Genomic DNA, 13835 nt, shown 5'->3' on the forward strand with positions numbered 1-13835 from the left:
TCATAGTTTAGCTTTTAACTTAAAAACTACATTCCCAGGGTTTCTTTTGTTCAGTTCTCCCCACAGTGGGTACAAGTGAGCTCTTCAGACCAAAGCTCTGAGATGATGATTCTTCCAGAGAAAGGAAGCTGCTGTCAAAGGTTCCCTGTAGACTCACCCCTCTCAAACAAGCACATGGATAAACTCTACAGATATATAAATAAATAGGATAGAATTTAAAACATGAGGGTAAAAATCTTGTGATTGCTCCAGCTCCTATCAGACTAACAAGTCCCTAGCTTCCCCTCAACTCTAGGTTTCAAATGATCAGATAGTGATCAGATTTCTTTTTGAGAAAAGTGGCTGGCTAGCCTCTAGAGAGGGAGAAGCAGTCCTTTAGTGACGTGTCATATAGGTGGAGCAGAATTTAGTTAAATCATCTATTTGTAGCACAGGCTGCATTTGGCGGAAGAGATCTCTTTTGCTTCGTCAAAAATGATGATGTTCAATTCCTACATGGAAGCAAGGGATTCTCAGTGGGGAGTTTCCTGCCTCTCCTAGCGTCCATCTGCTCACATTGAAAATGGCATTGTCCTTCACAATTCTGTCTCTTGAGCCTCTAGTAAAGTCATAATATTGTGTTTATGATAGTAATCTGTTTCCTTGGAAAAGATCATTGTCACAATGTGAGCATTGACACTTCACTGCAGAACGAAGGGGGAGAAAGTTAATGTGCTTAAAAAGATACATCTTTTGCCAGTTAGGTAGACTACAAAAAGAGTTCTTATGAAAATATGTGAAAGGTAAATAAACTTTGTTTGGGTATTCTCCAAATGGAGAGAATATTTAAATATGGTTACTAACCAAGTTTAATTTACCCTCTACCACAACATATTCTTTTTTTAAAATATACATCTATCTGCTCCTTCTCCTCTCTGTTTAAGATTGAGAATGTGAAGGTAAACAGAGACAGTTTACGATGGGTCATTTTCTGATATTGGGGTTGACACTGAATCCATTGAATATCTTTTCCTACACCTTGGAGAAAGAAGGGGAAAAAATCATATTAAATGTACAACTTTGAAATGTAGCAAATTTCGTTTTTTTGAAAGACTGTGGAAGGTTCCCTATATTCAGACCTTTAGTAATTGAAATATATGCTTGCAGTTAGTTATTTTATTTTGTGTATGTGTTTATATATTTAGATATCTCAGAATAAGTACCTGTAATGAGGTCACACTCACCTCTCATGAGCTCCCCTGTCTCAGTACTAATGCCTGCACTGTTTGTGGTGGGTCTTCAGTGACTCAGACCTCTGGCCGAGTCACATTGTCTTTATGTGAGATTATTTAAAAAAAAACCCAAAACACGAAAAAACCCAAAACACAGTAACAACAAAACACAAAGAACAAAACACCCAAACCCCTTCTGGGATAGAAGTCCAACAGGGGCCTGTCTCAGTGCCCTCTGTAAGGTCCCTCAATCTGCAGCCCTATCTCAGGTCTCGCTCCTCAATCAGTCCAGCAGGGCCTATCGCAGTACCCTGGTTTGAACTGTCACAGATCCCAATAAACACTTTGTAATAGAAGCCAAAACCAAAATTTTAAAAATATAAGAAGACATAATTAGTCCAAATACAGTACACATTTAATAACATGCAAAACCAAGGGAGCTGTGGGGAAAATGATCAAGAATAGACCTACCTGAAGTAAATAGAATTAATGCCCTTAAAACAGCAACTTATGGATTTAGGAAGGCCTACTATTGGAAAGGTCTTCCACAGCCAGGGTCCTGTGTTGGAAAAAGACCTGCCCAACGATGGTCAGTGCTGAGCAAACCAAAGGGCTTCCTGTAGACCAATTCCCTGACTATCATAACTGCTGGGCAAGGAAATCAGGCAAAAGATGATTGCTCAGAAACTTGTGACCTAGATAACAAAAGGCTTTATTTACTACAGAGGCCCTTAATTGTATTATTTGACAAACTGGCACTGTTGTCCTTGTGATCACAGAAGGCGGTCATAACCAACTTTCTCTGGATTCAGTCTCATGGAAGACCAGTTTGAAGAAGTTACACGAGTTGAGCCTGTATCTCACAAAAGCATGGATGACCATGTTACGGTCTGAGAAAATTTGGCAGACTGTATTGATAAGCAACAGGTGATAATGATCATATTGACCAGTCTTGCAATATGGGCCTTCCTGTTTATAAAGATGCCCTTTTGTCACTAATCACCTCTTTTTATTCTGCTGTTTAGCCAAGGTGGCATTTTTTTTGGCCCTCTTACTGGTTTTTTTATTTGGGGTATACATATTGTTTGAACCTTTGTTATGGTGTTTTAAGTAGTTTCCATTCAGCTTGCAAGCATTTCATTCTTTTGACTGTTCCTTTTAATTTCCGTTTAACTAGCCTCCCCATTTTTATATAGATCACATTTTTGAAATTAAATGCTACTGTGGTGGGTTTCTTTGGTATCCAGCGCCCCAAGGATGTTAAATTTAATTACATTATGTTCACTATTACTAAGCGGTTGAGCTATATTCACCTCTTGGACCAGATCCTGTGTGCCACTTAGGACCAGGGTGGATTTGATTTAAATCAAATTGATTTAAATCATGATTTAAATCACTAGTCAGGAAGACTCGATTTAATCATGGATTTCTACATAAAAGTGCATTCTTGTTGGTTGTTATAAGGTTAATACATATTCTTCACAACTCAGAGATGGATGTAGGTTTCATTTTTAGAAGGTACACACTATACATTTTTAAAGTGATTTATTTTGAAAAGTTTTCAGATTAGTTTTACAGCTATATCAGAAAATGAATGATTGTTTGGTTATTTCATTTACCAAAGGTAATTGAAGCAGATATTTATGAAGTCATTTGGCTGTGAACTATCTCCAATTGAACAGGTTAATCATTAATATTTGGAGGATTTTCTTGCCATGCTGTATCAGGAGGAGAACATCACCAGACAGACATTTAAATTGTTTTATTTGAGTAAAACAACAATGTTATGTATTCTGGATTTTTTTCTTCAACAGCAAACATAATATTTTAACAAAACAAGCATATGAATTTTTGAATTTAGTTAAACATTCAGGTTTTTTAATAACAGATTTGTTTTTGTTAAAATTGTTTTTAACTAAAATAGTTAAATGAAATATTAAAAAAAAAATTAAATCGACTGTGTCAGACAGGTCAACATGAGAAACTTAAAATATTGGCTTCTGCAGCTAATTCAGTCGTCTTCACCTTCATATTCCTGTTTGTTCATAATTTGGAAAAGAAAAACAAGTTTTCCTGCTTTTTCAGGTCCCAAACAGTTTCTCAATTTGGAATGAATTAGTCCAAAGGAAGAAAATATTCTTTCTATACCAGCAGAAGAAGCTACTGCTGATAAAAAGTGAGATTATCACTTCAACAGTCTCTGAATCCAAGTGCTTAAGTGACTTCCACCAGTTCACTGGTGTGACTTTCTTTAAAACATCATCAGCAAACATATATTTCTTGAATGGTTCACCCTTAGCTCTGAAGTTTATTATGGTTGGCATTATGGAGGGATGATTGCTGGATGTCCATGTCATAGCCAACTCCTTTTCTTCAGCAGTTAAGGTTTGACCCTGGTACTGAGTATTGAGAATATATGCAAGAAAATGATCTGGAGACAGTGTTTGTCCCATTCATTTTTTTAATATGCTTGTAATTTAACTCTCTCATTGCATATTTCTGTTTTTAAGATCTCACTCAGTTCCTTCCAAATTTCAACAGCGTCAGCAATAAAACAGCTATTTCCCTGCATTTTGTTCAAGGCTACAGAAATAGGCTTCAGGGTACTCAGCATGTGTTCAACACTTCCCTCCAGCCCAATGTTAAGAACTTTGACTGTGACAGTGCCATCTGTTTTTTCACAATTTTGTTCACAAACTCTCATCAGATTAGGCCAGTTCTTGATATAGTGCTCAAAACAGTCCACTACTGAGTTCCATCGCATGTCTTGTGGGAGCGTTAGCCTGGTTCCTCTCTCTTTTTTCAGAGCAGCTGCTGCAAAGTGGTTGTTATGGAAGTATTTTGCAATTTCAACAGCATTAGCCTTTATTTCTGGAACACTGAAGTCTTTGCCTAGGAACTGCATCAAATGAGTACTGCAACCGTACGTTATTAGCGTGGGACTCTCTTCTAAATTTCTTCTCATCTTGGATACGTTTGCAGCATAGTCTGTGACCAAGCTGTGTACTATACATTTGAATTTTTTTTCAGTTTGTTATAGCTTTTACTACTACTACTACTTGTAAGTATTCTGCTGTGTGTGCATTCCTGATGTATCAATTGTTTCTGTAAGGAAGACATTCCTCTCTTCTGTTGTCACACAAGCACATACACCAGGATCATTGTGGACATTGCTCCACACATCAAGATTCAGGTTAACAATTTCACCCTCTAGACCTTTTGCACACTGCTCAATTTCTCTTTCATATACTTTATCCAGCAATTTGCCTGCGACATCTGCTCTGTTGGGTGGATTGTATCCTGGTCTTAATGACTGAACCATATTAATGAAGTGTGTGTTCTCAATCATACGGAAAAGGAGAGTTTGTTTCATAAACAAACAGCAATTTTTTCATCAATTACCTCTTTTTGTAATCTGCAGGTTCTTATCACAAACATATCTATGGTTGTTTCTGGATGATGGAGTTTTTTTTTTTTCTTTTTGCTACAGGTGATAGATATACTGTGGCTATGTGACATATATGATGTGACTGAAACACTATCATTGGCAGATAACTCTGAAACTGTAGAAAATAATGGTGATCTTGAAGGTGGATAGTCTTCAGAATCCCGTATGTTGAGGATGGATTCTCCTAAACAAAATAAGTCAATGCAGTTATTTAATTATTATTACCATACTCTCATTTAGTATTCTCCTTGCATTCACTGACACTCAGTACTACTTTAAAGGTGAAATTGTAAAAAGATCTGCCTATTTCAGCTATTTATTTTTTATCACAACTGCATCTAAAGTCATAGTACCATAGAGTAACAACTATATTTTTTGCTCAAATATGAAAATTCAAGAATAGTCCAGAAGGAAGACAGGCAGTCCTTAAGAAAGAAGTATAAAATAAAAAAGTTTACCAACCTGAAGATCCTGCATGTTCAGACATGTTCCTTACATCACCTTAAATGCAGCTTCTCATGTTGTTGTTTCATTCGGGTAACCAGGCCTTGCATTTCTTTGTTGCACTGTTTGCATTTTGCACACATGCCTGTCTTACCCACAGGTAGAGGAACTTCATTAAAATATTCCCAAACTGGGTCTCTTTCACGGCCTGCTGCCATTATAGATTTTCCCTTCCAGTGAGAGAATGGTATGGTAGATCTCAAATCAATGAAGGTTACACTCAGAAAGACCTCAAGACTTCTGGAATATGCTGCTCAAACAGTTTCACTTTTGTTTCTACTGCCTGTCCCTCCCTTCTCACATTTATCTCCAGACTTCTTCTCCTTGTCCAGATCTATTCCGCCCCCAACAATCTGCTTGTCATTGAACTTTTTGAAACTTTTTGTACTTTTAGAGAGAGGTAAGGGTTTGATTCTGTGTACACAAATTTGCAGAGGAACAATAGGATTGAGGTCTGTTATTTCTCTCCTCTGTATATTATTTATTTATTTAAAAACATTTTTGCTGTTAACAAGCATGTTATCTTTGGAGACACAAATCCACAGAACATTTCTGATGATATCTTCTAGACTGAGCGCTGAGTCCCATTGGGTAGATAGAAAGATTAACCTAAATAATCTGTACAGAAGCCCCTGGAACCCCATAAGATTGGGTCTCTAATCCATGAACTATTGGAACTCATTTACAAAACTTTTCTTAAACATTACATGACTATATTGTCTCATACTATAGAATTAGAATTTATAATCCCTATTCCATGATGAGATATCTTTGAGCTATAATGTATCTTAATTAAAACTACTGTGACTGGGTCGGGCCAGATGGCTACAGGAGAGTAATAGAAGGCAGATATATTAGCCCCAGGTTAAGTAGATCCCTTTTCCCTGGGTAAGGTAACAGAGAAGGTTCCAGAACAATCAGGAACCTTCTGGAGACCATTAAGACAGGCTGATTAGAACACCTGCAGCCAATCAAGAAGCTGCTAGAATCAATTAAGGCAGGCTAATCAGGGCACCTGGGTTTTAAAAAGGAGCTCACTTCAGTTTGTGGTGTGTGTGTGAGGAGCTGGGAGCAAGAGGCACTAGGAGCTGAGAGTGAGAACACGGACTGTTGGAGGACTGAGGTGTACAAGCATTATCAGACACCAGGTGGAAGGTCCTATGGTGAGGATAAAGAAGGTGTTGGGAGGAGGCCATGGAGAAGTAGCCCAGGGAGTTGTAGCTGTGACACAGCTGTTCCAGGAGGCACTCTAGACAGCTGCATTCCACAGGGCCCTGGGCTGGAACCCGAAGTAGAGGGCGGGCCCGGGTTCCCCCCAAATCCTCCCAACTCCCGATCAGACACAGGAGGAGTCGACCTGGACTGTGGGTTCAGAAAAACGGCCAAGCTGAGGGCTGCCATGAAGCTCCAAGGTGAGCAAATCCGCCAATAAGCGCAAGACCCACCCAGGTAGATGAGGAACTTTGTCACGCTACCTTCAGATAGGTTTTTTCCTTAAAAAGCATTTTATCAAAAAAATCCGATTTAAATTAAAAAAAAAATCTGATTTTTTTTGAAATTAAAAAAAAAAATCATTGATTTGTATCCACCCTGTTTAGGACTAAATCAAGACTTGCCTCTCCCTTTGTGGGTCCCAGGGCTAGCTTCTCCAAGAAGCAGTCATTAATGGTGTCTAGAAATTTTATTTCTGCATCCAGTCATCAGGTGACATGTACCCAGTTAGTATGGGGATAGTTAAATCCCCCATGATGATTGGGTTTTTTATTTTTGTAGCCTCTCCATTCTCCCTAAGCATTTCACAAGCAGTGACACCATCCTGGTCAGGTGATCAGTAGTATATTCCTACTCTATACTCTCATTATTCAAGCATGGAATTTCAATCCAAAGAGATTCTGTGGTACTGTTTGGTTCATTTAAGATTTTTTTACAATATTGATTTGTGCTTTCTTTCACATATTGTGCCACTCCTTCACTAGCACGACCTATTCTGTCATTCCTATATGTTTTGTACCCTTGTGTTAAATATCATTGTTCCACCATGTTGCTGTGATGCCTGTTATATCAGTATCCTCATTTAATATTAGACTCTCAAGTTCACCCATCTTAGTAATTAGACTTCTAGCATTTGTATACAAGCACTTATAAAATTTGTCAATATTTAGTTCTCTTCTTTCCTATGATGTAATTGAATGGGACTCTCCTTTGTTTGACTGTTTTTCTTCAGTTCCTACATGTACTTTATCACCTTCTATCCTCCCCTCTTTACTAGGATACAGAGTGTATCCACTTTAATAAATCCTCCCCCCTGGGATGTGTCTGTCTGAACTGTGTTGTCCTCTGTGGCTGTCAGCTTTCCCCTAGCCTTTAGTTTAAAACTCCTCCATGACCTTTTCATTTTACCAGCTAGCACTATGGTTCCGTTTTGTTTTAAGTGGAGCCCATCCTTCCTTAATATCATTCTTTGTTCCGAAAAGATGCCCCAGTTCCTATGTCCCTCCCCCCAACACCATGTCTCATCCATACATTGAGACCCTGCAGTTCTGCCTGTCTAACTGGCCCTGTGCGTGGAATTGGTGCATTTCAAAGAATGCTACCATGGAAATCCTGGACTTTAATGTCTTACCTAGCAGTCTAAATTTGGTCTCCAGGACCTCTTTCCTACTTTCCCCTATGTCTTTGGTACCTACATGTATCACAACCACCTGGTCTTCCCCAGCACTGCACACAAATCTGTATAGAGGTCTCAAGAGGTCTTCAGCCTTCGCACTTCTCAGGCAATTTACCGTGTGGTTCTCCCAGTGATCACAAACCTAGCTATCAATATTTCTAATAATTAAATCCCCCATTACTATTACCTGTCTCTTCCAAAAAACAGGGATTCCTTCCTCTGGAGAGGTAGCCTCTGTGCAATAGGATATCATGACTCCATCTGGAAGGAGGGTCCCAACTATAGGTTTGTTTCCCTCTGCTCCAGCTTGATGCTCTCCTTTGTTGAGAATTTCATCCTTCTCAACAGCACAGAGGCTGTCAGAGTGGGGGTGGGACCACACTACCTTGTCCCAGAAAGTTTGTCTATATACCTTTCTGTCTCCCGTAGCTCCTCCAATTCAGCCACTGTGATCTCAAGGTCTTGTATTTGGTGTCTGAGGACCATGAGTTACTTGCACTGCATGCACACATATGCCCCCTGCCCACAAGGCAGGTAATTATACATGCTGCATTCAGTGCAATAAACAGAATAGCCTCTACTTTGCTGCTGGACATCTGTCTGCATTATTTTCACTCTTGCAGAGGTTTTTGGTTGGTTGGTTTTTGTTTTTTTGAGGGGGACGTTTATTGGCTTAAGTTTAGAGAATGGTCATTAAGTGTATCTGGCTCTCATGCTCCCTCTCAAAACTCCCCTGTTTGCTAGCTCCTCGGGTCGTATAGGAGCTGGCTTTTTAAACTCGTGTTCTCCCTCAGTTATCCCTGGCCCCCTTGTCAAGGGATCCTTAAGGGATTAGGGATCAAAGGAGAGCAGGCTAGAGCTTTGTTAGGAAGCTTTCAGCCTTGCCTAGGCTAGCAGGCCGCTTGGCTCAGCACAGAGCTCCCCCAAACAGAACACACTATAAACTTCAATCAAGCAGGCACATGGTAATCAAGCAAGCACACAAAAACCACCAAACAACAAGCTCACCTCAAGGGTGAGTTTTCTTCCCATTTGGCTTTTTTGTTTGTGTATGATTCTTGACCTTCATTTTTTTCTAATACAACTTGTTGTTTGCAAATCCTCCAATAACTGCCTCTGTAATGCTGTGTATAACAGTGGCTATCAAACTTTCTTTTTCGCGGACCACTCGAAAATTGCTGAGGGTCTCGGCGGACCACTTAATGATCTTTCCAAATGTTGTTTGTACCGTTAGCTAACTATTGTAAAGCGCTTTGGATAAAAGCGCTATATAGAAAAAACCTTACTAATAGTTAACTTTTTTTGTTCTACAAATAAAAGCACACAACTCATATTTTAATATCGTTAGTCTTATCTTTCTAATGCAATGGATGTGTCCTCTCTCCCCCCACTGTGGCAGCCCCCAAGCTGGGGCTGGGAAGGGGGGGGGGTGTCTCTCCCTCTCTCCCCCGCCACGGCAGCCCCCAAGCTGGGGCTGGGAAGGAGGGGGGGGGTGTCTCTCCCTCTCTCCCCTGCCGTGGCAGCATCCGAGCTGGGGCTGGGAAGGAGGAGGGCGGGGTCTCTCCCCTGCTGCAGCAGCCCCCGAGCTGGAGCTGGGAAGGAGGGGGGTATCTTTCCCCGCCACAGCAGCCACAGAGCTGAGGCTGGGAAGGAAGGCCATCTTTCCCCAGCAGCCGCAGCCCTATTACTGGGGAAAGTCGCCTTTTTCTCTGACCGCCGCAGCCCTGCACATCCCAAATTCCCCCCACTCCCTCTTCTCACCACACTGCCCCCTCCCACCTATCCCCTATTCCCCCTACGGCCACCACCTCACCTTACATGTTCATCTTCTCCAGGGTCCAGGCACCTAATTAGTGGAGCCACGCCTGCACGGCTTCACTAATTGGGTGAGTGGCCATTCATTCTCTTGTGCGCAGCCGCCCAGGTGCGCACCTTAGATGGACCTATCCTCCATGAACTTACCTAATTCTTTTTGGAGCCCACATATACTTTTGGCCTTCAGAACATCCTCTGGCATTGAGTTCCACGTGTGTTGGGTGAAAAAGTACTTCCTTATATTTGTTTTAAATCTGCTGTCTATTAATTTCATTGGATGACCCTCATCCTTGTGTTATTTGAAGGGGGGTAAATAACACTTCCTCCTCCATTTTCTCCATGCCATTCATGATTTTGTAGACCTCACTCATTTCCTCCCTTAGTTGTCTCTTTTCTAAGCTGAACGATCCCAGTCTTTTAAATATATCCTCGTATTCAAGCTGTTCCATACCTTTCATCATGTTTGTTGTCCTTTTCTGTGCTTTTTCCAATTCTAATTATATCTTTTTCAAGATGGGGTGACCAGAACTGCATGCAGTATTCAAGGTGTGGGTGTACCATGGACTTATAAGTCGCCGCAGCCCTACATGTCCTAAATTTCCCCCTCTTCTTACCCCACTGCCCCCTCACACCTATCCCCCATTCCTCCCAAGGCCACCACCACTATCCGCAGACCACCTGAATGGAGCTCGCAGACTACTGGTGGTCCACGGACCACAGTTTGAGAACCTCTGGTGTACACCACTGCCTCATCTAAAATCCTTATCTATGCCTTAATTTCTTCTGACTTTGAATATTGCAGCTGTTTTTCCTTGGCCAAGACCTGGCTCTCCAGACATATAGAATGCTGATATGATTCTTTTCAAACCTACAGAAAAATACAACCAAATTGCTTTGTCCTCATACTGCTCCACTGATTCCATGTTTCTTTTAGGATCCATTTCAGAATTGCCTTCTGTTTTATATCATTTATGCAGCCTATTTCAGTGAAAATGAAAGCCTTACGCCTACTTAGCCATGATGTAGCCTATTTATAGACCTATCAGTTCTACACTCCCCACTCAGCTTGTGTAGTGTTGGCCTCTCTGCCCCATCACATAATCTTGCTACTGGTAGTATGATAGACTTCCTTCCTGTGACAAGTTCCTTGCAACTGTAGGACTGCTGTGCCCCCTAAACTCTCCAGCCTGGGCTGTCTCTCACAATGCTTTGCTAGTGACAAGCAGCAAACCCCTCCAGCTGCCGTTATCACTCAGCCACCAGCATGCAGAGGCACGCCAAGCCAATCTGAGTGCTTTCCAAACCACTCATGAGCTATATGCATGGAAACACCAGCTAGTCTCTTAAGCCCCCAGCCTTGCACTCCAGAAATATACTGTCTTGCACTGCTCAAGACCTCCTTTTGAACAGTGTAAACTTATTAATTAATTTGCCACTTCATCAAAGGAAAATGGACATGCCACCAGCCTTTGTAACCTGAACAGATTCCCCAAGCACTTTAGACAAGCTCCCTAGTAAGGATAAAACATTAAAATAAGTTTTTATTAACTACAGAAAGATAGATTTTAAGTGATTATAAATGGTAGGCATAAAAGTAAGAGATAGTTACCTTAAGAAAATAAAAAGTAAACATGCAGTCTAAATCCTCTTTTAGGCTAAACCAGAGGTGAATCAAACAGCTTTTCTCACCCCACTGGATGTTGCAGGTAGGTTATAGTTCTTAATACACAGGCTGACTTTCCTTCTCAGCCTGGGACCAGTCTCCTCAGTTCAAGTCTTTGTCTTCCCAGCATTGTTGCCTTCAGCGTAGATGGGGGAGGAGAGAGGTAATCGCATGATGCCACTGCCCCTTATCTTATACTCTCAGTCCATGTGCCTGAAAAATACTGGCCCAAACGTCCTGGTGGGCCTTGCTGAGTCACAGAGTTGAGCAGTCCACCTGGTGTGGTCTTGTGCAACTGAGTCATAGAGTTGAGCAATTCCCATTGTGTAGTGCTTATGCACCTCTGTTACAGAATTGTAAATCTCTTGTTTACAACTCCTCTGCTGATCAATGGTTGTTTAACGCCTTTCTGTGTGTGGATCACCTCCTTTGCTATCACTGGAGAGCTAGCAATGGGCGACTTCCAAACTCAAAACATATTTCAATAACAACCATAAAGAAAAATCTCATAATATCACACACATTAACAATATACATATTTTGACAGAACAGTGGGTTTCAGCAGATCATGACCTTTCATATGGTGTCTTACATGGCATGCTTTGTATGAAATATCACAACCATATACGAATGATGAATATGAGGGTTACGGGGGTACTTTGAGGTACCGCATGTCATATAGTACTTCCCTCTTAGGATGTCTGTCATTTACATAAGCCTTCCTGATTTCACTACCTTCTCGACCCTCATATCTGATCAGAAAATTTTCTCCCTTGCCTGATTTTCTCTCTGCTTTTATTTTTTCATTTTAACTTTATAACTATATTATTTAATACTGTGTAAAGTTTTTGGGATAAAGCCTATATGAAAAAAGCTGTACAAAATACAATTGTATTCTACTGCCACCATAGAGAGGCAAAAAAAAAAATTCCTTTTATAGAAGCAATTTCCAGTTACAAAAATATAAATATTTAGTATGTGAACAGCTGATATTCATATTGAGGGAAAAGGGACTTCAATTCACATCTCCCAGCTAAAAGAATAGATAAACTGATCAGATGGTATCCTATCAAGCAGTCATGCTTACTCTTTTTTTAAAATATCCATTGAGAGTGGGTATAATCAAGAGATCAATCAAACTCCAACCTGTCTTGCCAGGAAGGGAGGAGTAAAGGGTGAAGAGGTATAACTGGCCATATGGGTGTGTGACCAGGTTGTTCATCCTTTGGGTCTTCACTGGGAGCAATGGTGAGAGGTTAACTGTTTTTTTCTGTAATCTGTAAATATATTTGTAAGCTTTTGGCTGTGGTTGATGTTAGAACCTAATGTTAAATATGCTTATAATCATGTGTGGGGTGTGTGTGTGTGTTTTTCTTTGCACTGTCTGAAGTTCAGTACTTGTTATTATTTCCCAAGTATTAAATACCAGTTTCAAAAGAATATCTAGGTTGACTAGTATGAATACATTAAAATCTGTAGAGCCAGGCTCTTGAACCTACTGTTGCACTGATAAATAAGGGGGGTGTTGAAATCTAGGTGTATGTGAGCTAAGTGCTAAAAAGCAAGCTTTGTACAGAGTATGGATTTAAGAAAGGCTGAATGATGGTTTGCAACTTTTATTTTAAAAGTTTCAGCTACTCTATAAGAGATAATGTAAAGTCATAGTGGAACTAAACTTAATGACAATTGCAAACTCTGTTTTATGATTTAATCCGGTCAACAAATCTTAAGCCAACCCCCTGATTTAATAAATGTACATAATATAATTAGTGTTGTGACTGAGTGTGACTGCTGTTGATTGTTTAATGGTACTTAACATAACATGTTTTTTCTTTCCAAAGGACCTAACCATATGCCTATGCAAGGACCTGGGCCTAATCAACTCAGTATGACAAACAGTTCCATGAACATGTCTTCAAGTAGCCATGGGTCCATGGGCGGTTATAATCACTCAGTGCCATCTTCTCAAAGCATGCCAGTGCAGAATCAGATGACTCTGAGCCAAGGACAGCCCATGAGCAACTATGGCCCCAGACCAAATATAAACATGCAACCAAACCAAGGTAAATGAAATTTAATTCCTATTAAGTGGGAGTCACCTAGAAAACGAGGCCTCTTACGTAAGCCTTTAAAGGTGGAAAAAAGCCTTTATTCCAAGTTAAAGTGTTTCCTTCTCTAAATATATTTATCTTTCTGTCCCTAAGGATCTTTGAGTGGGATCCATGAGGGGACTTAGGTGTAGCAATGCTGAGCACCACAGCACCTAACTTTTAGGCGCCTAGAAAATCATTAGAACCACCGGGGTCCACAAAGGTTGAGTTAGGCACAAAGACTCCCTATGCAATGAATGGGGAGAAGTAGGCACCTAAGAACATGATCCACAAAAGCCAGCACGCTAGCTGGGGAACTGCCTAAGGTAGCCCATGGGAGATGCTGACCAGAGCGGTGTATGCTAAGCCCCTTTCCTTTCTTGGAGATAGGCGCCTGAGGAGGAGAAGTCATTTGAACTGGGTCGATCATCTATCA

General features: G+C 40.6%; 1 protein-coding gene across 4 annotated transcripts in view; it reads left to right on the top strand.

The window, feature by feature from the left end:
• Positions 1 to 13835, top strand: part of SS18 (SS18 subunit of BAF chromatin remodeling complex) — a 60655-nt gene that overhangs the window by 22004 nt on the left and 24816 nt on the right. For all 4 annotated transcript variants that reach the window (XM_074944473.1, XM_074944472.1, XM_074944474.1 and 1 more), the window contains exon 5: positions 13151 to 13372. In XM_074944473.1, the coding sequence (XP_074800574.1) occupies positions 13151 to 13372 (222 nt within the window). The remainder of the gene's footprint in view (positions 1 to 13150; positions 13373 to 13835) is intronic.

Source organism: Natator depressus, chromosome 2 (assembly GCF_965152275.1).
Source record: "Natator depressus isolate rNatDep1 chromosome 2, rNatDep2.hap1, whole genome shotgun sequence".
Classification (NCBI taxonomy): domain Eukaryota; kingdom Metazoa; phylum Chordata; order Testudines; family Cheloniidae; genus Natator; species Natator depressus.